This window comes from Pleuronectes platessa, chromosome 19, assembly GCF_947347685.1.
Source record: "Pleuronectes platessa chromosome 19, fPlePla1.1, whole genome shotgun sequence".
NCBI lineage: Eukaryota > Metazoa > Chordata > Actinopteri > Pleuronectiformes > Pleuronectidae > Pleuronectes > Pleuronectes platessa.
This window is the reverse complement of record NC_070644.1, coordinates 14,195,095-14,222,818: the sequence shown is the minus strand read 5'-3', so window position 1 is coordinate 14,222,818 and position 27,724 is coordinate 14,195,095. Positions and strand designations below refer to the sequence as shown.

Below are 27,724 nucleotides of genomic sequence, written 5' to 3'. Positions count from 1 at the left end.
GGAATCTGGTGTGGCTAAAACAAGTTTAATATAAGAAGGTTGCAAGCATTGAAGTCAGAGGTTTTTGTGAAATAACAAGTTATTCTTGACTTTGCAAAGTGACACCAGTTTGAAAACGCACTCCTGACTTCGTTCATCCAGAGTCTGAGACCAACGCACGTATAAGGTAACAAGACGGAGAGATGGAGCAATTACGCTGAGAATTCCTACCCGGGCACGCCAGCGTGTTGCACATGCCTCGTGTTACAAATGACAGATTTACAAATGAACCAGCGCAGCAGAAGTCTATCACTCCGCCTGTGGAAAATTGAAACCCGAGAGTCAAAATCCCACATTGTATATCGTGCCATCGTGCCCTTGAGCGGGGCACTTAAACCAGATTGCCAGTAAATCTCCAGCTCAACACAAATGGCTCCTCTGTCAGGTGAGACGCTGGTTAAAAGCCTTCTGGATTCAGGTGTCGGGGACATAAGAGGAGGAATTGGAGTAAAAAAACGGGCGTGGAATTCTGCCGGAGGGCGAGTTTCTAACTGAAGTCAGGTGTCCACTGTCCGTATGACTCAGATAAATCATGTTCAGTTGATTTTCCAGCACAATGGACACGGGTGACCTTGAAGTTTTTGGTGAAACCTGTAGGAAATGATGGATCTCAAAATGCAATTTCACAGTTATACTGAACTTTTGATATAATTTGGTAGTATTTTCTATTTTGGGATATTTCATTTCTTTTGTACCATTTTTGCTAGTGCTGTCCTTGTCAGGTGTTTCTTTGTTTTAAGGGTGAATTCATTTCTCAACAATCTGTCTGTGTCAAAGGAACAATGAACAGATATTGATCTCAGCAGACTCATTAATGCATATTGTATGAAGTGCTGAAGCATTATGAATAACATGGAAACCTTTCACAGTAGTCATTCCAGGTCACTTAGCGTTTAGGTTCTTGATCTCAATCATTGTTTTGATCTGCTCATGCGGAGTCTCATCTGTGCCCTCGGTCACCCGAGGCTTTTAAGTTATTAAAAAGTACTTGAACAAAATGAGACCTCTGCCTATCACAATATAATAAAAGCAATTTCACACCTTCATGGGAAACATGGGAATTCACAAGCAATCAGTGTTCTTCAAACAACTCGGCATTGGTGCAGACAGATACTGATAATTTCCTGAGCTACAGTACATGTGGGTGTGGGACTGAGTTCAATAGGCTGCAAAGGAACAGAGACGACCCTACTCAATACTGTGGACAACAAGTTATTCTGTCTTGTGTCAGTTTGATGAAAACAGTCCAGGATGTGAACACATGGATCAGTGAAGAAAAGTTATGCTGCCTATCTGATTGTGTTGAGGGTCTGTTGTGTTCCCCTTTCAAGGTACATCATAAGGAGAACTGGGCTGCATGGGCTCAAGTCTAACACAATTAAAACAAATTTCAGGAGCCCCAAAATCAACATTTTGATATACATTACCTTCTGAAGGATAAAAAACTATTTTAGTAATGGTAGATTTTAGATTTCTATCTGGCTTGGTTTGAAATAGGATAGAAAATTAAAAATGAAATCATCACGCTGGCCTTTTATGCACAAAAACCTCAGTAAAATGTTTTTCCACTTCTCTTTCAGGTGCTCTGTGATGTATCTTCATAACCGTTTCCACCACTAGGAGGAGCAATAACCAGGTCCACACACAATAACAGGGTATAAATGAATATTATGACACATGCCGTTGTACTAATTACAGTGCTTCGATCATAAGTCTGCAGCTGAAATACATCTATTAAGACATAGTCCAATAGCAGAAGCTCATCACCCATCCTCCTCATTCAGATTCTTCTTTTTGAAACAATTACCTAATTTAATAATCACAATTACCTCTATCAGCATGATTGTATGGTAATTGTATTATGCAATATTGCAGGTCTTTCCCATGGGAGACTGATCCCAGATTTTGGATCCTCCTGAATATTCTGCTCTTTATACTGTTTTTACTTTCAATGCATATTACTGTTCTCCAGTATCCTATATTATTTTTACATGTACTCTTGTATACCTTGAAAATAAAAGTTCCATCTTGTGGAGGCCTTGTACGAGAAATTTGACTTTGAAATGCCATTTTTACAGACTACAGGCAGTGCAAATTATGTCACATATCAAACAGACAAATTTGTAAATCTTATCCAAATGTGACAAGTTTGAAAAGTGCTCCACAGAATATGAAACATCTTTTAATAAAGTTTTGTATTCCATGATGAGGTAGGGAATACTGTGAGCTTGTCACTGATGTATTGTGTTCTAAAAGAAAGAATCCATTCATTCCATTTAAAAAACTACAGATACGATTACAAAGGTGGGGATTAAGGAGCATCTGATTAAATTACCAGCACAATCACGACAAGGAACAGCTCAATAGATAAATCCGGGGGGGGGGGGACTTGTTGCCCCCCCCCCCCCCAGATTGTTGGTGCAGATCCAGATTAACCAGGATCTGCAAGAGAAGGGTCTCATGCTTCCGGCTAATACAATATAGTATGATCACCATTCAGTTTAAATCGAACAGCTCTCCCGTGGTGTCTCCTCGGTTTCCCTCGGACCGGATTGGATACCGTGTCCATCCTGTGGGCGATATGTGCCTTGAATTTATTAGACTGGCGTTCATTCACCAGACTCCACACATACACACAGAAAAAAAAAGAAAAAGAGGAGAGGGCTTCCGAGTGGAGACGGTGTGGGGGGGGGAGGTGTCACGTGGTCCTTGACTCCAGCCAATGAGGAGTAAGTGCGCATTGCGATCCTGTGCAGGAGGATCGTTTTATTAAAGGCTCGCTGGTGATCAATGGGAGAGTGGAGCTGTCCGCGGTGCTGAAAGTTACTCCATGACGGACTGCCCTTCAGCACCGGGGACAGCTCCGTCACCGGAAACAAAAACAAGTGATCCTGTTTGCATCCTGAAATACTGCATTTATGCATTAACTCCAGTCAAAGGAGGGACACAACTTTACTACTTCAATGCAGCTGGAGCGAACTGCACCTCTTACTAGAACCCCACATGCTCAACAAACACAAATACACAACCCAGATTTAGCCCCAACACTGAATTTGTTGCTGCTGTAACGCCGGGACGGGTGGGTGATTGGGTCCCAGCCTTTGGTTTATGCCCCCGAGGCTGCTCTATCCCGGGCAGTTGGCTGGACGTCCTCGGGGTGATATAACTCTTGTGCTCCGTTAATAACGCAGCCACCAGCGGTCACATCAATCTGCGGCTGCAGGGAGTCATATAGGTGCGTGAGACGGGCCCTGCATGCATGCTTGGTCACATGGTCAGCTGCCAATGGGCTGAATGGAAAGGTGCAACTCTGTAAATCAGTGGATGCAGCCGTGTACCGTGTGTGCGTTTCATGTGAAGTCAATACATGGGGAATCAGTCAGGGATTTATGAAATGGGGTTGGCTGATAAAGTTGATTTACATGGGGGAGAAGGGAGCCTCAAAGTGCAGAGGTGGTGAAATGACAGAATACACATGTAGTGAGTTTTAACTCGTATAAGTTTTATTTGAGTGCAATTTGGCAGCAGTTTCTGAAAAGTGATTTTATTGGACATGGCAGCTCAATCAGGTGTAGAAGTGCAGGTAGAGATCAATGTATACAAGAAGCAATGATTGTGTAGTTTTTGTTGATCCTGATGGAACGAGGCTGGGCTTCACGTCCCGTGGTTGCAACCTTTTCATGACGTCGAGCCAGTTGTTTTGGTCCTGCCTGCCCAATCGGAGGCTCCTCTCACATTCTACCGGAGCCGAAATGGGTCTGTCGGTGCAGCAGCGGCTCCGTCCTCCCGTAAGCACCACAACGCCCTTCGTCGGGTGCCGTGTGGTGCCCGACTGCTGCTGCTTTGAACGGCAGCACTGACATGGAAACCCCCCTGCAGCTGCACAACGATTTCTTCCCAGAGCGGCAGCAGTTCCAGCACTGTAAGTACCAGCACTACTGCGGGCGGGAGGATCGTCTCGGCAAGCAGCCGCACGACCGATGCTGCACCTGCAGTAGCTGCACCTGTGACGCGCGGAAAAGCCTCATCTTTCGCGGGACGTCGCCGACCACTGTGGGAACTTTGAGGACACCTTCGGAGACGTCTTCCAAGCAAGGTTGCCAGTACAGCGTGTGCGAGTTCACACCTTCTAGTCATGGTAGTTCATCCAGACACCATCCTCCGCCTCCTCCTCCTCCTCCTCCTCACCACCATCAGCAGCAGCAGCAGCAGCAGCAGCAGCAGCAGCAGTGCCGCGGTCGGGGCAGCCTGGGCAGCGGCCACAAAGACAGTAACTCCTACAATGAAATAGCCATGAGCAGCTGCAGATACAACGGCGGCGTCATGCGTCCGCTGAGCAACTTGAGCTCGTCCCGCAGAAACATACACGAGTTTGATTCCGAGTCCCAGCCACTGCAGCCCATCTCACCCGCGGATGCGTCGGAACCTCTGTCGTCCAAGCCGGATAACAATTCCACCACCCTGATGCCTTACGCATCGGGGGACGCGGGGGGAGGCTGCGGCCACAGCGGCGGCAAATCGGGGAAGAAGAAGAACCAGAACATTGGGGAGAAGCTGGGGCACCGGAGGGCCCTGTTCGAGAAGAGGAAGCGTCTCAGCGACTATGCTTTAATCTTTGGGATGTTTGGGATCGTTGTTATGGTTATAGAGACTGAACTCTCATGGGGAGCCTATGGAAAGGTGCGTATCTTCTCCGAGCTCATGCTGTGCAGTCCAGAGTTAATTTAGTGGCATGTGACTGAGGGAGCACATAACAACTTCTGACTCCAAAGTGTTAAGGAAAAGCCGGCTGTCACTTTTGCAGCAGGAGTCGTTAGAAACTGCATTTAGTCACATGTAGGCCAAAGGGCCCACTGCTGTCCAACCATGAATGGGAACCCCACAGTAGAAGATGTCATGTCAGAATTTGTTGCAAAAGCTAAATTTCTCAACCACTTTTGTGTATTCTTTCCATATTATTGCATATTTTGAAGATTTGTCATGATGCTGTGTGTTGTTTGGCTATAGTGTTATTGCTCTTTTCCAGGAGTCCCTGTATTCATTAGCTCTAAAATGCCTGATAAGCCTTTCTACAATCATCCTCCTGGGGCTGATTATCATTTACCACGCCAGAGAGATACAGGTAATGAAGCACCACTCTCATCTTTCCTCTCTCCACGACTCCTAACATTTAATAAACACTCATATTTCTACATAGCTATAAAAGTGCAACCAAAAAAAAGATATTGATTTGACAATGTAACAAAGTGAAGTGTTGAATTGCAGATTCTCCGCAGTATGGGACAGTGTAATTGTTCAATGAATTTATCTTTACAGCAGGGACACAGTTTTATTTTCATTCCCATCGCTCTTAAGATTGAATGTCTTGTGTTTGTTCCAGTCTCAATCAAGAGGCGGGGGGGGGGGGGGTTTGCTCTGTGCCTTGATCACCTTTTGATTTATTGCCACATTAACGCTTTCTTATGCATTTTTGATACGATTTAGAAACTCCTCACTGTGTTTGGGGGATGAATATGGATTGTCAGCCTCCCCTGAGATGCTCCAACTCTCGGACAGTTTTATGATCCTGCCTCAGAGCACTGCAATACTTACAGTTCTTTCTGCTCAGCACTCGTGTCTTTGTTGAGCAGTCACAATAGTAATTGCACCACTTTCTGCAAGGTGGATGTATGTTACCCTCTCTTTTTCAAATCGTGCTGAACGATTTTCTTACTTTAAAACAAGATGAGGCTTTTTTTAGCTATATCCAATGAGCGGTTTCCTCTGTTTTGATCTCAATTCTTCACTCGGGATGTGGAAGAGGTTTTTGTGAAGCAGAAAAAACATTCAATTTGGATAAAGAAAATTAAAAGGTGGCCTCAGCAACAGCATATATTCATCAGCCTTGTTGGTATATTCAGGATTTGCACGTCTCGGGGGAGTATCAATCATGGAAATAGCCCAACAGTAAAATGTGTCGCCCCCTTCAGATGTCTCATTGTAAACCTTTCTTTTATGAGGAATGTTAGAAAATGCACAGGCATCATTACCATATTTCAATGCATAACAAAAGTGTTTCCATTTTGCTCGCAGTCAGCTCCCAGTAGCCGTTTGTAAATTAGAGAGCCTATACTGTAAGTTTGCATGAGAGTATCGTATTCTTTCTTGCCTCCCTCGGCCTCCGCACCTTTTCCTCTAATCCCGTGTAAATTATTCAGTTCATAAACCCTGTTTTTTCACCTCTTGTTTGGACAAACTTTCCTTGACGCTAAATAATGGAATGATTATAGTTGTGACTTTTAGATAGAAAAGGTGCATTGTTCTCTTCAGTGTATTTTTTATTAATTTAATGAGTTTTATAACAGATTGTGTTCAATTCAGACAAATATTTATGTCCACAATAAACCCCTTAAATTGATAATTGTGATACACACTAAAGGCCACCACGACAGTACATTCTTATACTGGGACACTGAATCACAGGTGAATATATCCACTTTTAAAAAGCTCAGATCATCTTTTTTTACACAGTAAAAATGTGGGTGAAATAGGTGAAATGTTAATTTCCGCTCTAGAACAAGCTTCTTTTCTTTCTGTTTCTTTCATTGTCAGTTGCTGCAGATTTAACTCACAGGAAGGCTGTTCAAACCTCTTTGATCCAAACTCCTCTGACAGTCACGTCAATATCCAAAACATTTTTCGAGAGATAGCTCCCTCCTCCCAATAAAGGCATTTCCTCCTCTGCTGACCTAGAAAACTTAATTTGAAGCCATTGTTTGCCTCAGAGTTGATTACCGCAATAGACTTTTCATTCTCTTCACAATCATTTACATACGATTTATTCAGATGTGGAAAGCCCGAGCACTTGAATGGATCAGAAAACGTTGTCGCGTCACCACAGCCTCGCTCACTTCCTGCTGCATCTCACTAAAGTTGATTATAACGGCCGTCTTCTAGATCATTAAGTCTTTTGACACAAACTATAATCCAGATCCTGGAAACTGACTGTGTCTCACTATTTAACTTCACTTCCTAGTGTTTATATTTCAACTTCCAGCACCAGCTGCTCCTTCGGTCTCCTGCCTCAGGGGCTTCTGTGCCTGTTGTTGCTAATCTGTCATTACTTGGTTCTTACAGACTGACATATACCCACAAAGACACACACAGACACACACAAGCACATTGGCTAATGACCCACACATGCACACACAAAGGTGATAAAAGGGATGTCCCTAACAATTTCTGAGCTTATGCTTGTTGCTGCTGAATTCAGACTTTAAACTGATCCAGAATGTTTGAAAAATTTGTTTTGACGTGACGTGAAAATGTGATTCGACACACATTTCATTTGACTTTGAAGACTGATGTGTCAAATTTAAAGACCAGAACATCGGCTCAAGACCTAAAATACACTGTAACCTGAAGGTAATTTGATTTAGAACCTCAAATTCAAGTCACTGCGGTACAAAACAGAGAAAAGCAGCTTATTCAAACAGACCAAATCCTCAGAGAAGCTTAAAGAAGGGAGAGTTTTGTATTTTATATTAAGCAGTCATAAGAATAGTTGTCAATTCATTTTCTGTTGATTGCCTCATCACTTAATGGACCAATTGTTTAATCCTTTCTCTTTTATCTCCCTGCCTGGTAAACAGTGTCCTTCAAAGCTGCATGCCCCTCAGTCCATAACATCAGTCATTAGTCCGAGTGATGTCGGCTGAGGAGTAATTGAAGTCCTTTTTATCTAAAGAGCCTCAAACATCAATGTTTTTTCATTACGGATTAATCTACTGGGTATTTTCTAAAAGGACCGATTTTGTAAAACATAAGTAAATGGTGAGATAACTGACTCCTCACAAGTCCTGAAATAGACATATCCAAATGGTTGTACATGAACTATAAACTTAAGTACACTTGAGTTCTTTTACTGCATGTTAATCAGATGATACGCCTCTTAAACATTGAAATATCTCTAGTTAGATTCTGTTTCTACCCCTGTTTAAAGGGGGTTTTGTACTTGCTCCTCACTATAGTCGAGGGTTGAAGACAGAGGATGTCTCACGTTGTAGCTCTGTGAATACAGGCAATGCAAATACATTCTGATCGATTGATTTATTCCGCCACTGAATATTTTTTTGTACATTGAATTCCTCTTAACCAAACACAAACCCAATGACTCCTTATTTCATCTCATCACCTGGATGCATTATTGCACCGTCCTCTGAGTTATTCAGTATAAAGTAGCTTGTTTGTGAACCCCCCACAAGGTTTAAAAAAAGAAAGGCACTTTAGAGTTGTTTCCAAAGTGCTCTCCTCCATGTGGAAAATTTTGCCCCTGCAGTGAAATAGATTATGCATGCACATCCATGTGTACTCACAGATGCCTGTCAGACGCACTGTCGAGGCATGAGTCGAGATGATGAAATATTTCCCCAGCACTCCGGGACCCTTACAACTGATTTACTTGTCAAACTCAGTAAAGACTGCCCTCTCATTTTTTCTGGGCTACAACAACAGAACGTTTTTTCTCCTCAGAGTGACTGAAGACTCCAAAGGTCAGGTCACACACGATAGTTGAATTGTTGAGGGATCTTCTGTGCTACGATGGCAGTGACGGCTGACCCAGAGACAAATGCGTTTACACACATAGACGGCGCTTACACAATTTTTTAAAGTTTTGTATCAGCATCTACAATCGAGATACTAAATAAAGTGATGATTTATACTTAAATGTGTTTTGGAGCTGTAATCTAAATTAGATATATTCTTTGATTACATTAACGATGGTTTTAAAATCACATTTAATACAAACTTTATCTCATTGCTCATAATGCCACCTAGTGGCCAATGCTTGCGTAGAGTCAACCGTCTCTACATCTTGAAATTTATATTTTAAAAGTGTGACACCCTCTTATCAAAGGTTGGAGCTGCCCTGGCACCAGTGACCGCTCATGAGTGGGAATCTCAGATCTATGCTGGAACTAAACCCTAGAACCATCACATCGTCCAGCATTCAGAGATATCCCCCATCCTCCCCCTGCCCCCCGGCTGTCTTCACACACACACACACACACACACATGCACACGCACACGCACACGCACACACACAGTGAACCACCACCCACCTGAGCCAGTGGTTCAAATACTTCATTTCTGTCGCAAAAGTGTGTGTGCTGCTGCTGGAGTCGTTCCTCAAGATAAATTTGCTTTATTGAGCTAATGGGTTTGTTGGACGTGTGTGTTTAAGATGTCTTTGTGTTTTTATGTGGGACCGATGGTGGTGTCTCAGCCCGGCCTCCCAGCATTGCGTTCTCAAGGTATTTTTTGAATTTCCAGGGATACTTCAGCCCCTTTAATGTTTAATCCTCCTTTGCATTGTTCGGGAGTCTGAAGCCCATTTCTCTTTATACGTCTTGAAATGTCATCGGCCTGTTATAGTCCCAGTAATGTCGACTGTTGGCAGCTGGCGATCCGCCCAAGGAGGTTCCAGACTTTTGAGCTTTGGTAGAGTCGCTGCGTTGGCAGACAGGAACTTCGGAGTGGAAATGGAGAGGTTAGAGTCTGAAGCTCCTTCCTGACTTTGTTGTGTCATTGTCAGAGTCTGACAGGAGCTTTGAGCCGGAAGCGTCTTGCTGCTCTCACTGCTTAGATGGTTGATGAGTTCACCTTATTTTCCCCCCCGAGCAGACAGAAACTGATATTTTCAAAGTTTTCTCCTCTTCTCACATCAAAGGTTGTTTTGCTGGGGGGGAGGGTGGGGGGGCATTTGTGCTCAGGCCATTACTCTGCTGCTGTGCATTGTGACGACAGTTCTGCAGAGATTCCTCAGACTAATGGGAAATGCTTTGGGGGCCACTCTGTCTTCGATGTGTACTTTTGTGATAAAAACCCTCGCTGATGTTTCACACTCGCACAGTATTACACTTGACAATCTGCGCAAAAGATAAAATAACAACACACTGCTCCGAAGTGTGCCAGTGGATCCTGCCAAAGCCAAACTTGGCCGTGCGCTTCAGACCGCCCCTGGGTGGTGTGTTTGTGTCAGAGATATGGTGTAACTGCAGGAGACGCTCTGCATTCCTCACAGTGAAATCTGTCCTCTACCTGGGACTCCAGATCGGAGTCAGATAACCACCACTGGCTGGTGACCTCAGCGTTTTCACTGAACATGCAGGCATTCAAGGGCAGACACACTCCGCCCCCCCAAGAGCTGGGAATCTTAAAGAATATTTATTGATGGCATTTAGTATATTGTGCCCGGCACGTGGCTTTAAACATGAAGATGATTTTAGTTTATTACCTTGGCTGCAACAGCGATGGTCAAAAGAGAGATTTATACGAGGCCTTTCTTTGGCTCGGAGAGGTTTCACTCTCCCTGAAGAGATGAAACTATTCAAGCAAAGTGAAAACGCAATTTCACAAACAAAGGCAAAGAAAATCTGCAACAGCTTCAGATTTACTCAGCAGATTGGCCTCTTACAGGCTCGCTTTGATATCATAAATAAAGCATTGCATTAATGTCTAATTGCATGGAACCTCTCAACCTATTTCACTAATGAGATTGAGCGATTTCATTCTCAGTGACAAGATATATGCTCCCATCTCCACATTACACAGATTAAATATTGAGCTGGACTCCATTAGTTATATTGAGCCTGGTGAAACCAGTAACCAACCCAGCTGGCGTGGCAGGTGAGCTCCTCGGAGACCGGGCGGTTTAGACGCAGGACGGCGGCGGGCGGGGGAAGACCTCAGGAGAGACTCAGCCGCATTATCTCTCACCCTGACGTGAATGAAGCTTTCACATGCTGAGCGAATGCCATGCACTCCGACTGATAAGACTGTATATACATCCAGAAATAAGCTGCATTTCAAAGCCTGTGACAAGTGGATCTGTCCTCATTTAGAAGTGATTACCAGGATGTTGGCTCTCTGAGATGTGTTTATTGTGTGTGCTCTTGTTCTTATGTTGTCACTGTGAGGATACAGAGGAGAACTGTTTCTAGTTCAGGGGTCCGTTAAATGGTTAAGTTTTAGGGGTGAGTTGAGGACATGTCCCCGTGTGTGCTGAGTCACAAATGTGTCTGAGCATGGCCACGTAATAAATCATGTGTTCTAAAGGCCACATGGGAAACATAAATAGAAAAATAACCTCAAGGGTAAAATAATATGCTATTAGTTCAACATTTTCCTTTATCGGTACCTGATCAAGCAGATAAGTTTTGATTTATTAGGGCCCGAGCACCGAATGGGGAGAGGCCCTATTGAAATTGTTTTACCTGTGTTTGGTTTTAACCACCTCGGTTTTTGTTTGAACTTTTCCAGAGCACCATGTCTGGAAACACACGTTACCCCTGCAGCTGCACGTTTCAAATGAGGAATCTACTTCTGTGGCTTTAGGATTTGGATAATAGGATTATTTAGGATGATAGTTATATCACAGCTCTCGGGTGATTTAGCATGAAATGTAAAGAAATTCTTGTTCCCCAGAGGATGAAGCTCTGCGACTTTGCTGATCCCCTGATGTTTCCTCTGTAGCGCTGCTGTTAGGTTGACCCCGCAGATGAAACTCCATTCAGGCTCAGGTTAGGGAGGAAATATCAGAGACATATTTGTTTGTTACCTTCACCAAGGAGTTTGTATTTTCATAATCTATTAGGGAGCAGAAATACTCGAGATGGTGCATTTTGTCTGTTTCCCAGGGAATAATTAATGGGTCTTGATAAAAAAAACATGCACATTTAGGGGACTGATAAAATCAGTGTGTTTAATTTGGTTTAGCTTGATTTAATTTAAAGGACTAATGGGCCTTATTGGTGGGATGTGCTCTACTAAGTGCCATAATACATGTGAGTGGTGTTATTCACCTGTGTTATTGTTCTGTGGGAACATGAGTTCTGTACAAGGACATTTATGTCTGAAAATAACCCACAATACCTAATATTCTTGCTTTGTAGCTTCAGGAATATTACAGCTCTTGGATGAGTTGCCATGTAATGTCGTGAAGATATACATGTTCCCCAGAGGATGAAGCCCAGATCCCTTTATACTTTTGGTGCATATAGTGCTTGGATGACGCCACAGATAAAACTCTTAATACGAATGCTTCTTTTATAATGTAATCGTTCTTTTCTTTCATAATTTGCTTAAGAACTGGTGTATTGATGCAGTTTTTCAGGTTTTGACAGATGGGATTTTCTCCTCTTTCTTGACCTGTTTTTCTTTTACCTGTCTTTATTATTTATTTATAGTTTCTAGGTTATCTATATATAGTTTGGAAAATCTGCCTAGGATTAAGGTGGAAACTGAATGGGTTTCTGTGAACATCATTTATTGATTTAATAAATTTGAATCGAGCAGAATATCCACAGATTATCACATAAACCTGATTATGATCATAATACTGTAGTTGTTCAAGTTGATTTAAAATCTCACATATCAAAGGACTGGTTACAAGACTGCAGACCTGAATCATTGTAGACATGTGATAAATTCTCATTAATTTGGCTCAATTAAAATGTGACTAATTTAAAAGTTTCCTGGCTCGTCAGCTGCCTGTTTTAATGTCCTGACTCTGCAGTGTCTGTTTCTGACACGGTCCTAACCGCACAGTTTAATGTTTTTCCACCGGAGACGCTCTCTCCTCCACCTCTCCGTCATAACTGCTGCTTCTGTTGCTAGCATGGAATATTTGATGCTCTGAGGTAAAGGGCCCTTGAGTATTGTATTTCAGGTCACCCATTACCATAATTGCTTTTACCCACCAAGTAGGCTTTCCTCATGCAACCCAGCCGCTTAAATGTTTAATTACATTGTTTTGAGGTAACAAACTTTGTAACTGCTTTTGACAGGACGCGTTTGTTGTTTAAAATGTCAGATAAACTGTGCGCTTGTGCTCTGTCTAAACAATAGCTTTAGCCGCGTTCAGAGGCCTGACTCTGGAAGTAAGCAACCGCAGCAGAGTGGAGCCCCAGCTTGCGTTTCCATGTCTACATTACACTCGGCTGGAAAGCAGAACAAGACGAGCTGTGGTTAGGGTTACACACTTCTCTGACAGATGTCAGTTTGTTAAAGGAGCTCGGTGTCGCTCATTTGATATGAACAACTGCCCCTGAAAGTTTAATTCCTGTGTCTTTCTGTGTTTGGGGGAAACTGATTGTGGCTTTTGAATAAATATAAATGAGGCTTTTGTGGGGCAGTGGTGCTGTTTGTCCGGGGACATGTGTTCACTGCTGCTGCTGCTGCTGCTAAGTGCCAGCTTGTTGAGAGTTGATGTTTCTCGTACAGTAGCTGTTGGACACATAATTGGCTCAGAGGCTCTAATGAGTGCACAGTGTTAGCTGTTGTGTGTCCGGGGAAGTTTGTGCGGAGTCTTCAGAGCTGTCAGACTGTAGCATGTGGAGCGTTCATGTATGTCTGTGAGGAAAGTGACAGCACAGCGGAGCGTTATTGATTATTCTCTGCCGCTGTCTTTGTCCTTGAATACACGTTTCTCTTCAATGCGAGAAATGTGACTTTTCCATTTTGTAACATATCGTGGCTAAATTTACAATCTGGGTCACAGATCCCATTAGCCCTCAAGGATTGGGACTTTTTTTTTTGTTTTACTGCTATAATGCGAAAACCTCAAATTAAAGTAAACGGAGACTATTTGGCAAGAAGCCGAGGCATGTTCTGCGCCTCCAGCATTTTATGTCTCATTGAATCAAAACTGCCCTTTGACTGATGAATCAACATAAACAGCATATTTCAGATTTAGATGGTTGGGGGGTTTTAATTGGGAGGAGAGGAGGTTTAAAGGTCGGTGCAGTGGTCCGCCTCACAGCAAGAAGGTTCCTAGTTCGAATCCCAAATCCAAAGACATGATCTTAATAGTCAGTGTGAATGTTTCTGTCTCCATATGTTTGCCCTGCAATACTCTGGCGACCTGTCCTGGTGCCATACCACGCTTCTCACCCAATCAAGCGTGAGCCTCAAAGAAGGATGGATGGAGGGATGTGGCTTAAAACTTATATTTGCCCTATTTTTTAAGTCCCAAGTTATTAATCTTTGGTTTGGATTCTGCCTTTGTCACAGAAAATAGCTTTCTTAATTTAAACCTAAATTTAAACCCAATCTTAATGGAACAATCATTTTTACGAATCCAAATCACAAGTTAGACATTGAGTCCCATTTTCCAAACTTAATAAAAAAACGTATATAAAATAAATTGTTCATTTTGTTATCATACATAATGGAACAGTCATTTTAAACAGACCCAAGTCCGAGTTAGACATTGAATCCCTATTTTCAGAATTAATAAAAACATAATAAATAAATGATGGTTCTTTTTTTTGCCATGTGTTCCAGCTGCTCTCTATTTTTGAACCAGTAGCTATAAAAGCAGATATTGCCATTGCACTAAATAAGTCAAAGGGGCAAAGGTGAGCAGCTTCAGGTCCGTAATATTCTTTGCTTCATCCATTAGTAAAGCAGGTTGGGTGGGGCTGAAACTGCATTATTATATCGCAGGTTAATGCTTTGTAACTTCACCACATGGTGCAGATCAAAGGGAAGGCAACTGCTGGTTAATGTTGTATTCTGCATGTGGCAGGTCTGCTCCTACAGTAAATCCTGCAAGACAAGAAAGAAAGAAAATATAAATCCAGGGCATCAAAAATTTAAAGAGGCCATTTTGCTCTCAATACTTTCACCAAAAGAGCTTGACCCCGTTTCCTGTCAACTCCTGCCCCTAGAAACTAGAAAAGGCATATTAAATTCCCTCTCATGCAATGTAATGCAGGCAGGTATTTGTGCAGAGGACAAAACTGCACACTCTAAAAATGAGCTGAGCTGACGGATGGACAAACCTGAGTAACAATGTTGTTCACAATGAGGCTTTGGAAACATCATGCGTGCATATTTTCTTCACAGGACATCATACACTTCTTTACCCAAGCGTGCGAGGGAGGTTGGTGACGAAATGTAATCATGTGCAGCGTTTCCTTCTTCTCTCCGTTTGAGAGACTTCTGCTCTCACGGCAGAAAAAAAAAAAAAAAACGCAGCATCCAGGAAACCTCGCATGAATTTGCTGACAGCAGCATTTTGTGAAATATCTACTGCCAGTCGTGACGGTCCGTACACAGGCAGAGGACCTCGAGGTGATTGAGTGGAGAGAACACGAGCAGCTGTGGAGGGAAATCAGTGGCGGGATGTCAGAGGGTGGAAATATTTGACAAATGCAGGGGGAAGCTATTACAGTTTCATGGCATATAATCTGCAACTGGTAAATATAGAGTGTAGGGTTGAGAGGCAGCCATGAGCGTGATCAGGGGTCACCGCGAATGAGCTGCTGATGGTGGTCCTGGCCTCAGCCCGTTAGTTCAGGGTGAATGCACCCAGCAGTGAATCTTCTGGCCACAAGATGACTGTGTATTGGAATGAAAGTGATGAAGAGGAGGGAGGGGAAGAGCGAAAGGGACGAACAGCAGAGGTGACTATGTGAGGAGGCTACGGCGTATGACAGAGGACACGGTGCAGAAGAGTGATGAGGGGGTGTTGAAATCCACCCACGCTGAAATCCCCCGTGAGATGAGCTACCTTCTGGTCAGGGCGGCCAGGTGATTGGAAGCTAATGCAAATGTGGAGGCGGCAGATGTTCTCGTCTTTACGACACTTTGAAGTTAAAGACGCTTCTGAGAGCTGATAATACATGAGACTTTTTTTAATGCAGGAAGTGAGAACGTAAAGCAAAACAGAGTGAGGGGTGAATATGTGAATGTGAAATAAGACTATTTAGCTATTAATTAGATTATTTTGAATTATTTTTGAATTAGACTGCTAGTGTTTTTTCATTATCTATTAATTTACAGATTCATTTTTTAGTCTATTTAGTGGTTTGACAATAAATAGTGAAAATATGACTATATCAAAACTCGTCATAGCCCAAGATGACATCTTCATAAGGGTCGTTTTGTTGACAAGAAGCAAATCATCAGTTTTTTCACAATTTTTACCAGAAATTTTTTTATTCTTGTGATGTTTAAAGTAACTAATCAATTGATTCAAATAACTGACTTTTGCTCCCCAGACATCTTTTGTGCCAAATTATTAAAATAAACATGCAGATTTAAGGCTTGAAATAATTAATACTTTTAAATACTTACAGGCATTAATAGTTGTAAATGGTCCCTGCTAGGTAGGAAAGGAACATGTGAATTTAATCGAAATTAATCACACAGCCAGTAATTGTATGATTTTTGGATTTGTTATTGTTTTAAATAACAACTTGTTTATATTATCCATGAATGTACTGATTCATTGTTTAATCTATCCAGTGACATATTAATACAAATTATGACTTCCAAGAGCCGAGGATGACATCCTTTTATGGCTGGTCCTGTTAAACCCAAAGATTCAAATTTTGCTCATTATCTTTTCATTGTTTTTACTTTAAAGATTATTCGTATTGTGCTGATAAGAGAAATTAATCAAAAAACAACATGAAAACTTACAGTGATATTCTTTGGAGAATTTATTCTATAAAAACACTGGTGTGATATTTCAGTCTTATAACCTTCATCAGATAACCTTCAGCACTATATATCATTGGGCATTTTTGGCCTTGAAAAAGCGTTTTGTCCTTTCCTTATCATAGCAGTTATTTATTATATAGGTGGCGAAGGTCTTTATATAAATGTGGCCCAAGAACGTGAGGTAATGACTCCGGGCGATATGTGACTTATTGTTTAATGGGTTTAATGATTTCCTGTAGCGGCCTGTGTCACCGTGATGAAAGTGTTAGCCTGCTTCCTCCCTCCATCAGCCTCACCCTGCCCTTTCCTTGCAGTTATTTATGGTGGACAACGCCGCCGATGACTGGAGGATAGCCATGACGTATGAGCGCATCTTCTTCATCTGCCTGGAGATCCTGGTGTGCGCCATCCACCCTATCCCAGGGAACTACACCTTCACCTGGACCGCGCGCCTGGCCTACTCCTACGTGCCATCCAAGACAGATGCGGACGTGGACATCATCCTGTCCATACCCATGTTCCTGCGGCTGTACCTCATCGCCCGTGTCATGCTGCTGCACAGCAAGCTCTTCACGGACGCCTCCTCCCGCAGCATCGGGGCACTCAACAAGATTAACTTTAACACACGCTTCGTGATGAAGACCCTCATGACCATCTGTCCTGGCACTGTGCTGCTGGTCTTCACCATCTCGCTGTGGATCATTGCTGCATGGACTGTGAGAGCTTGCGAGAGGTGCCTGGATCCGTTTCTCACGTTATGCTGCGCTGCCCGCCATGAAACATAGATAAGGCATAAAAATAGATAATGTACACAGTCCTGAGCTCTTTCTATTCTGAGCGTTAAGATAGAAAGGTTTACACATGCTGCAGTAAAAGATTGGAGCCCCGCAGTTTTCATTTAGTCTTATGCACATTGGATTAAATCTCTATTCAAACATTTAGCACTCCTGAGTTTAACACAAGTAATAAGTATAGTAGGAAGCTGGAGTGCATCAGTTTCTGCAGGTACATGAATGTTCGTCAACCTATTCCATTTATTATTTATTACAGGTACCATGACAACCAGGACATAACCAGCAACTTTCTAGGAGCCATGTGGTTGATCTCAATCACGTTTCTTACCATTGGATACGGGGATATGGTCCCAAACACATACTGTGGGAAAGGAGTCTGCCTGCTGACTGGCATCATGGTGAGAAACTCCGACTGAGCGCTTCAGGGTTTGAATTATTCTTTTTGCTGACAGACTGACAGGAGGCTTCATCACCTTTGTGACTAATATGTTGTTAATGTTTTATGACAAGCAAATGAAATGTGTGAAGATCCACGTTGTACATTTGTTTGGGTCAATTCTTGTTATTCCACAGGGTGCTGGCTGCACTGCTCTGGTGGTCGCTGTGGTGGCAAAGAAACTGGAATTAACCAAAGCGGAAAAACACGTCCACAATTTTATGATGGACACCCAGCTATCAAAAAGAGTACGTGAGCAGTCCACGCTCGGTAAAGTGACTTCGCAGATCTTTCCCCTGTCTGCGTTCTTGACCCGTGTCTTCTTCTTCTTGTCGCCTTAGGTGAAAAACACAGCTGCGAATGTTCTCAGGGAGACGTGGCTCATCTACAAGAACACTAAACTGGTGAGGAAGATGGACCACGCCAGAGTCAGGAAGCACCAGAGGAAATTCCTCCAAGCCATTCACCAGTAGGTACCCCCCCCCCCCCCCCCCCCCCCCCCCCCCCCTCCCCGGCTACTAACCGACCTCCGCTACTCTCGGTTGGTTACAAACCTTCTTCCCCTGCAGCGTGTTCGTATGACTCACCAATGCAGCACAAAGCTGAAATCTGAATTGTTTGACACCTGTAGCAAAAAACATGTGCTTGTACTGTTGAAAGATGTTGTTGCCTCATGACCATGTTTCAAGCTGACGTGACTAACTTTGAATTTTGCAGATGTGGTAAAGAGTTGGCCTCTTTACTCAGCATCATAGGGAATGCTAAGATTTGCGAGGAGCTAAATCCATGTTAATATTAATCCCTGAAACACAAGAAATTCTTGTGATTCTCTCTTTCCTCTGTATGAAGGAGACATACTTAATCTGTGTAAAATGGCTCTTTCTTTGAACGAGGGTTTCTGTCTCCCAGCAGCCTCAGTTTTACAGAAGTACTGAAAAGAAAAAACAATTTAATCTATCTCAAGTTACGGCATTCACAGAGCAGTATGATATTGATCTCTCTCCCTCTCTCTCTCTCTCCTTCTCTCTCTCTCTCCTTCTCTCTCTCTCTCTCTCTCCTCTCTCTCTCACTCTCTCACCTTTTGCTGTCAGATCGGCTTTTGCGTGACTCTTTCGCTGTGAGTCAGATGTCAGGCTGCCCTCAGGGCCGATACATCTGGGTGCCTACTTTTCTAGCTGCTGCTCGGACACTTACCTGTCAGCCAGTCTTCGGCGGGTCCCTGGTGACCCCCTGAGTGCTATCTAACTCCAAAACAGTATTGATTTTAGTCTCACCTCACACTTGTTTTTCTTCCACCTACAGTGCTCACACGCGCGTCTAATTTGTGGCGTGTTTCCTGCGGTAAAGAACTCGATGCACAGTGACTGTTATTATACAAAAAGAAAATGTCCCCTTTTTTGTGTGTTTGGTTTTGTGGTTTTCTGTACGTATATGGGTCGAACATATATATATATATATATATGTGGTCTCCAGTGTACAACTTTGATTTGTTCATGAATCTTTTGAACAGACATTTATGTTTTACAAACATGAAGATTTTAGCTTACAAGTTAGAGAAGCACACAAACCGTCTGCTGATGCCACCCGCATCCAAATTTGTGTCATTTAAAAAGCCTTTTGTCGTGGTTGCTTTGTCGCATCATTTTGTCCTTGCTGATGTATTGTGGCGATTTGTAGCGGTGGTGACAGCGTGTCAGGTCCACCTCCTGTTTTCTAGCACAGCCTGTAAATGAAAATCCCTCTGAGCTCCAGTTAAATCCATGAAGAACTAGATTCAATGAGAAAAAATCACGTCCCGCTCTTTGTGCAAGGACGACGACTCTGCATGGTGCCCACATGCTCCTGTCACAGCTTTATCTTATAAAGATTTATTTGGCTTGTGAGGAATTGTGCTACCAAGTTATCTGACAGAGATAAATCTGTTGTGTAGACTGGGTTATAAAACACCCTGGATTGAGATGAGCGCAGGACAGGAAGTTGCCTGACAGCGAGCAGGAAGTGGATGGCCGGATAAGGACTAGAGCTCGCCTTGACTGGTCATGAGGCGATAGCAGACATCAAATTAGATTTGATTCTTACCTGTTTCCTCTGGTCAAAGCGGGAAGAGAGTGAAGAACGTGAGGTGCTAAATGGAAACGTAGGTGATGTGATCCGCCGTGTGTGTCGGCGGATGTTTACAGATGTTTACAGGAAGGTTGGACTGTGATAACCAGCATTTGTGTGGGGGAGAAAAAGGGATAAGACTTAGAGAGTGAGCTAAGCTGCAGCTTCGAGAAGCACAAACACATGGAGATAAGGCAGCGGTCACAGGAAGAAGCGAGTCCAGGGATAATAGTTGCTGGCGTTCAGAGTTGAGGGGAAAGCGTTAGAGACGAGGGTCACAGCAGCCAGACTTGATCGTGAAGAGATTTCTACCATCTGAATATGTGATCTGATGTTGTAATAATTCATTTGTCTACTTCATGTTTCCTTTTTTTTCCTGTTTGTGTCTACACAATGCAATAGAGCTCGAAAGTAAGTCTTCGCCTCACATGTATAGATATAGACCTGTTGTGTGCATGCCAACGAGAGCTTGTCCTCGAACCCAATAATGTGACCAAAAATTACACTCCCTCATTTGATAAGTGAAATTCATGCCACTTTAAAAAAGGAGTAGTCTGCAATAATAAGTTCCACAGATGTTTCCAGATTAATTAATTTAAACTGCAACAAAGTATTTATTTTTCTAGGAGACGACGAGTATCATGTAAATCTGATGAAAACACACTAGAATCTCACATTCACTCTCATACATGGTGCTTGCAACCAAACAACTTTAAATAACCAGCGCCAACACCTCTCACGCCTTTTCATTGAGTAGACCAATGCCTCGCTTTTAAAATACGCCCACAGATGCTTAATAAGTGAATTTCAATTATCGGTGATGGAGGGTGTTTTTCTTTCCATTTCTGCATGGATGTGATGAGAATTTGATCTTTAATCAGAAAGCCACTGATTAAACTCCAACCAACTGTGCTTTCACGTACCGAAGGATGACGACTAGAGCTCTACAGGAGACAGACCTGCAGTATAGCTCAAGTACATGATTTACAACTATCCCTCAAGTCATGTTACACACTCTTAGCGGTCATGCTCATGCAGATAAGGGCTCAGGGTCGTCTTTCGGCGTGTGGAACCATTGTTACGCCTGTTTACTACATTTGCAGCCGCATTTCCTCCATTTCTCTGTTGGATGACACAGAAGCGAAGACGCTGATCCGGTGTTATCACAGCTTGTAAACAGCATAATAATGAAGGACACGGAGCTGTCATGCATCTCTGCGCTAAGAGGACTTTTGCAGAATTAGTGACAGAAACACTTGAAGCACTCCTGAGGTTATCTGGATTGCGTGATTTACCACACCACTGGCCAGACGTTGCAACGTGTTTTAGGCCACGACAGCTGCTAAGTCAAGCGTCTCAGTGAGTAGAGTTTAACTATCCCCTGCCCCGTGGGAGTGCTGTCCCTTCCCATCCACAAGGTTAAAGTGGGGGAATAACAGGGAGAGGCAGGAGAGTGAGGGCTTGTTAGCGCCGAGATCAGTGGATTGAAACAGGAAAGTGACCTGAGAGGAAGGTCAGCGGAAAGCCTCCGAGCAATCCTGTTGGTGCCCGAGAGGCTGCGACTGTAACCGGCAGCGTGAAGCTGTCACAGCGGGGCAAGGTGGGGGCTGCAGCACGTTCACCCTGTCCATAACACTGAGGAGGAATTAGCATTTCCTTCCCCGGTGAGGTAAAAGGAGGTCACCACAAAGAAAGCAAGACGTGGGGGTAGTAAATATGGCATAGCACTAACTGAGATTGCCATAACAGATTTAGTGAGGTAGTGAAAAGCTTAGCGTTGCGGTTTTCCCCCCTGATGAATAGCGAGCAGATTTAGAGCGCCCATTCAAAAGCACAACTGCCCACGAGGAGTGATTGACCGAGGGAGGGAGACTCACAGAACATAAAAGACACAGAGCATGGTGGACCTTCCTCCCCTTGACCTCCAGCTGCCCTCTGCTTTGACCCCATTCGACAGCTATTGGTCATCCAACTATGAAATGTATAATTCTAACTAAGGTCTCACATCAACTCAAAAAACCATCTAACATTGAATATCTATTATCTCCCTTCATTTTAGATCGAGTACCTCCTTCTTTTCTTTTTCTTGCATCCAACTGATGAATTGAGAAAAGTGATATTTTGCTTTAGCATTCTGCACTTGTCTTCAGAGTCTGCTCGGTGTGAAGCATCTCTGTCCTCAGTTGTCAGGACACATGTTCCTCTGCCTGTAGTTTTCCGTTAGCGCCTCCTGTGGCACCCTCTGTTGGTCTGACCTGTCATCTTCGCTCCACATCTGCCTGTCACCAGGAGACTGAGAAATGATCCTGCATTGCATGAGAATGGGTGAATCACGGCGAATCAGCCGACTCGCCCAGGGGTCCCTCAAATCCCCCCCCCCCCCCCCCCCCGCTCATCATTACTGTAACCCACACGACCTGATGATCACCTCACACTGCATTATTGGCTCCATTAGTCATCGAGTTGTATTATTAGTAGCCGTGTTTTCAAAAGATCTGAAATGTTTGCAACCCTGCCATCATGATGATATTTTGTTTTTGTGCCCAGTGTAATTTAGCATGTGTGGGCGAGGAGCGGAAAAAACCCTCTGCTATTTTGAAACCATTTGTGGTCGACGCTGTTAACAATATGCACAGTTGCTGTTTTTTGTCCCCCTGAGAGAAAAGGTAAAACAGGCTTTAGAAGCCTAATTAACAGGAGATGTTAATTATTAAAGCCTGTTGTATGGATTATTTTATGTAGAAGTTAAAAGTAGAATTTTGGGCTGATGAAAAAGAATAAGTGACGAGGGGGGTGCATATTATCATTTTACCTCACACGTGAACAGCTACTAAAAATTACGTCCTTTTTAAAACAAGCTTTGATTAAAGGGATTAGTGAAGCCCTTGGGATTTTTGTGATTTATTTCATGTTTGTACTTGACAGTCTCAGAGAGAAAATGGTTCATTTAAAAGTGTTTGATATCTGTTGATAAAATATTCATTAACTTTAGATAAAAGAGCCAGGTTGATTTAACCAGTAGGAGAAGTTTAAAGATACAAAAGCCATTTTTGTTTGTTTTATAATCGGACGTGTCGTGCAGCTATTGTGCTTCATATATGCAATTGACATTACATAGGTGAGCTGATAGAACATCTCCTCATTCCTTTAGGTTATGTATGGGTTGAGTAAGATGTAGAGCTGTTCTCATTCTCCCTCCAGTGGCAGCTCCCCCTGCTCCTCCTCCTCCTCTTCCTCCTCCTCCTCCGTGGTCTCCTTTCCACTTGCATGCAGCTCAACCAAACAGACCGACCCCTGCAATCCCTGCATTCTCTATACACACATCTTGTGCATGTCCTGGGAGTGTCCTCCATGTGTATGCCTTTGTGTGTGCACACATTTTTCCAAAAATAAGCAAAGTGTAAAATAAAACCTCTGATAGCGCTAATTCATTGGGTTCTGAATGGTCTTGTGTTCAGATTGAGAAGTGTTAAAATGGAGCAACGCAAGCTGAATGACCAAGCAAACTCTCTAGTGGACCTTGCTAAGGTAAGCTAGACTAACTAACAGTCTACTGCTGCACTGTGCACGAGGACAGAGTAACTATCCTGACAAGCTTCTTTCCTGTGTGTGACTGAATTCAATGCATGCTTGTCCACCCGCTTAACTAGCTGTGCTTTCTACTATAATCAAAGTCTACAGGTGTCAAATAAACAGACAGGCTTTCCAAAGGGTGTCAGAGATACATCTGTGTGATGATTCTGTGGTTGCACTGCACTCGTCTCCACTTTGGATCCTGTGGGTGTGAAATAACATCATTTTTATTCTACAGTTAAAATTACTATCCCCAGGACATGTTCCCCTAGAAAAATTACCAAATGAGGAATAAATATTTTGTGTTTGCGAAAATAAAAAGACCCAGTGCAGTTTTTCCCCTTTTAATACATTCTCTGATATTCGTCTCCAGATGCACTAAACAGAAGTTGACAAACCTTAGGGAAAGACCAGGCACTGCGCCAGCCTGACACAGCAGAAACAGTAACCTGGGAAGGGAGACACTCTGATGTGATGATTCAGCCAGAATTACAGGCAGAGACAGAAGGGGAGAAAGGAGGAGAGGGGAGACGGGCAGGGGGCTGTGACATTCACAAGAACGCCGCAGTCAAACTGGAGTCAGGCCAGCGTGTCACGAAAGGTAGTAGTTAATATTGCCCAGTCGCCTCGTGCTGTAAAACAGTGGCGAGAGGCGGAGGATGTGACATTAGATGAGGTGGCATGCGGCCCAGTGCCACTCAGCTGGCTCTGTAATCGCTGTTGTGAGAGTGTGAAGCCATGAGAGGGCAGTGTAGCTTCAGTCGCCTCCTGCTCGCACTGGGAAGATGGAGCTAAATGGGGTCCAGCATATCACTGGCAGCTGCACCGCCACTGCAGTGCAATGTCAAAATGGTTCTGGCGTGGCCCCCGCCTTTCGGAGGCTGGAAGAAACCTCACGCCCCACAATACTTATCCGTTATTAACAATGACAGGAGAAGCAGCGAATAAAATATGATTCCAAGTTAGATTTTAGTGAAATAAAGGAGAAATTCCGGTTATTTTCCCACCATATTTCTCCCCCGGACAATCGTGTAAATGAAGTGATGCAGAATTTGGTTGAATGCTGTTTCTCTCCACAGATTTTTTCTTCTTTTTCACCTTTCGGGATGAACTTCATGGCCTAAAATTGCATAAATGCCCACAAGCTGCTCCACTCTCCTTTCCCCTCCTTCTTTATAGGTTGATAATGTCCATCATTGGCTTTATTGTAGGGCTGCAGTGGAACAATATAGATTCTTGCTCCAACAGCCGATCCTCTATGTATATTTGCTTCCTCAGTGTGCAAGGTCTCTTTTCATGCTCTGTATTGTTTTGTTTCATGATTTACAGATGAGGTATTTGTTACATTTAACCCAGTGCTACATGTAGACCTTTGCCTGGTTGCTGTAGAGCTCAAAAGGAGGGAAAAATAACATTCATTTTCTGAATAAAGATTTTGATTACCAGCCGTAATGTTGTTACCATCCGAGGTAGACCTGCTACAAGCTACGTCATTGGGACACAATGTTATATGCTCCTGTTGTAGTAACAAGCTTGCATGATAACTGCAAACTACAGTATATTGTAACATTAACGTTACATTTAAGATGAAGCACTGGAAGTCGTGGGAAAGTGGTAATTCGCCTGGGATTAAGGGATATGTAGTTCCTTCCTTCTTTTATCCTTCTATCCATTTTATGGTCAAGGTCATTTTATGGATTAAACTCTTTCTTTATGGATCTTTTGACACCTGATTGGAGAAATGAATGGGAAATCTACTTCCAGAACCAGAGCTGCTCTAATATTGGGCGATCACTGGTATACTGTATTGAGTTCCTAGTAATAAGAAGACATCCATACATCATGTATTATTTGTTCATACATGGCCGCTTTAAATGCTGAATTCCATTTCGAATCCACCGAGTAATCTTCACAGAAACAAAGGATTAGATTAACTGTCAGGTTGAGCTGCGTCGGTGCAACTTCAGCACTCGTGGATTCACATAAACAACCCATCCCATTATTAAAGCCTTAAATCAGAGCAGGACGAGGTAAGTGATGGATTACGGCGTCGCCTCCGCACCGTGAGGAATTATTAGTCCTCCACTGAATAATACTTAAGAGACCGCCCTCCGGAAGCAACACTCCCACTCCTCATTCTCAGTGTGACAGATTTTCAGTGTACTGTTGAAAATTTTGGAATGCTGTACTTTGGAAGTTACAAAACTGCAGTTACGGCGTGTTTTTTCAAAAGTCTGTGAGCAGATGGTTGATGATTCAAAAGAGGAAAAAAGGTGTTGTGCAACGTGAGCAGGCTCCTTTGCTGTCAGCTCCAGGCCTGCGTCATAGAAACATGCACTCTTGAGACATGTTCAATTATTAGCCTACAGACAATGTGTTGGTTCTCATCCTAACATAAAAAATTAACTTATCCCGATGTTCCTCCGGTCCTTTTAAAACATGTAACCAACTTCTTTGCTCAACTCAGTGGAGGAGAATGGACCAGCCACTGGGAAACAGATAACATAGACTCAATGACAGCACTATAGTAAAAGCCAATTTGGACGACTTTTTGCCGGTAACCTGAGGTTCACATTCTCGTCAGCTCTGTCTCCAATGAATACCTGCCCACCTGCCTGTTCTTACACTGTAAGGGCCCTTGTTTGCGGTCATTTTCTGTCCATGATGAGGACAAAATGAGATTTACAATATTACAGCAGCTGCAACAGTCACAAATAGGCATCAGTACGTAATATTAACAGTCTTAAGTGTAAAGATAATACTACTTAAGTGTAAGGAAATATACAAAGTATAGGGAAATATGATTGGAATAAAAAATATATATATATACAGTGTAAAAACAAGATAAATATGTGCAGTGTGAGAATATGTACAGTGGTGAGTGGATTGCACATGACCGATTGCAAGGTCCTGCAACATTGCAATTAAAATTTCCCTCAAAGTTGGTGTGAAGACTCAACAGTCTGGTGTAATCAAATATTGTGGATATCTTTAAAAGCAGTGGTTTTGTTGTTATGTTTTTATTATGTGTTACCTCAGGTGAATTTCTTCAAATCTGGTACAAAACTTCAGTTGACTCAAAAATAAACTCATTAGAATGTTGAGGTCAAAGTTAAAAAATCAAGATCACTGTGCTTTTTTCCCTTTTGTACCAGTTGTCACTTAGAGATTAATTTATTTGATTTCAGTGGTGAGAGGTCAAAGGTCACAGTGACCTGATATGAGTGAATGAAATACCTTGCATTAAACTGGTTGGTGGCGGAAAACAACCGCAGGGGAACAAACTCTAGTTGCCTTTATTACATTCTGTCCTGGTGTAGAAAGCCTTTTCATAGTAACTTTTAAATGCATTTAACACATTATGAAGACTGTGGCTTCTGTCCCCCATCACTATCTGAAATTGTTTCAGACATTGACCTCTGTAAGGCCTGAACATGTGAGTATTGTCTTGAGACAGAGCTGAAAAAAACCTGAACGCTTCCTGTAATATTTGTGTCAGTTGTTGTTGGTATCTCTAAACACATTTATCTTCATCTTTACATTTCTCTGCCGTCTGAACAGGATGTTTTTTGAATGCGAACCTTCTCTTTCCTCTCAGAATGATCTGATAACGCTGAGCACTATCAACTGTACATTTACTAAGGAATTGAAGAAGCTTGTGTTTTTAGTCTTTATTCTTTTTGCTACTAATATACAAATAAGGAAATGCTGTGTTAAGCGTGTTTCCTCTCCCTCATTCCAGACTCAGAACATCATGTATGACATGATATCGGACTTGAACGAGCGAGGCGAGGACATGGAGAAGAGGATTGCCTTGCTGGAGACAAAGCTGGAGACTCTATTGAGTAACTTGCAGGCTCTGCCAGGACTCATCAGCCAGGTCATCAGCCAGCAGCACAGGGACTTCCTGGAGGTGCAGCTCCAGCCTTATGACAAACACAGCCCTGAGCGCTCACAGTCAGTGTCCCGACGGAGGTCGTCCTCCACTGCACCGCCCACCTCCTCCGAGAGCAGCTAGAGTCCAAGGGGAATGCCTCCACTGAAGACTTTTGCCATCATATGGCAAAGTTGCATTTATCGTAAAGCCTTATGGTTTCAATACGTATTATCCAAAATTCTGATGACAGAATCCAAGATACTGGGGACAGATGGATTTTAATGGATAACTTCATGCTGTTATTTGTTTTTTATTACCTCAAAAGATGTTGTTATCCTTGCTCTGGTGACAAGACCTCAAATAATGGCGCTTCCCTCAGTAGAAAAGGCCTATCGATGGGGCTGCGATAAG

At 43.0% G+C, this 27,724-nt stretch overlaps 1 protein-coding gene across 1 annotated transcript; it reads left to right on the top strand.

Moving 5' to 3' along the window:
- The first annotated feature begins 3,900 nt into the window (after positions 1 to 3,900).
- On the top strand, positions 3,901 to 27,454 carry kcnn2 (potassium calcium-activated channel subfamily N member 2). The gene is made up of 9 exons (XM_053411418.1): positions 3,901 to 4,719; positions 5,066 to 5,161; positions 16,845 to 17,263; positions 17,581 to 17,722; positions 17,898 to 18,008; positions 18,102 to 18,229; positions 20,266 to 20,274; positions 23,322 to 23,391; positions 27,179 to 27,454. Exons 1-9 carry the CDS (start codon positions 3,901 to 3,903, stop codon positions 27,452 to 27,454), a joined length of 2,070 nt encoding a protein of 689 aa, XP_053267393.1.
- The last annotated feature ends 270 nt before the right edge of the window (positions 27,455 to 27,724 follow it).

Excerpts from the sequence above, each read along its gene's own strand:
- kcnn2 (XM_053411418.1), top strand. The coding sequence starts at position 3,901 with ATGGAAACCCCCCTGCAGCTGCACAACGATTTCTTCCCAGAGCGGCAG. Across the intron at positions 5,162-16,844 it reads ACCACGCCAGAGAGATACAG|TTATTTATGGTGGACAACGC; the intron begins GTAATGAAGCAC and ends CTTTCCTTGCAG. Across the intron at positions 18,009-18,101 it reads ACACCCAGCTATCAAAAAGA|GTGAAAAACACAGCTGCGAA; the intron begins GTACGTGAGCAG and ends TTGTCGCCTTAG.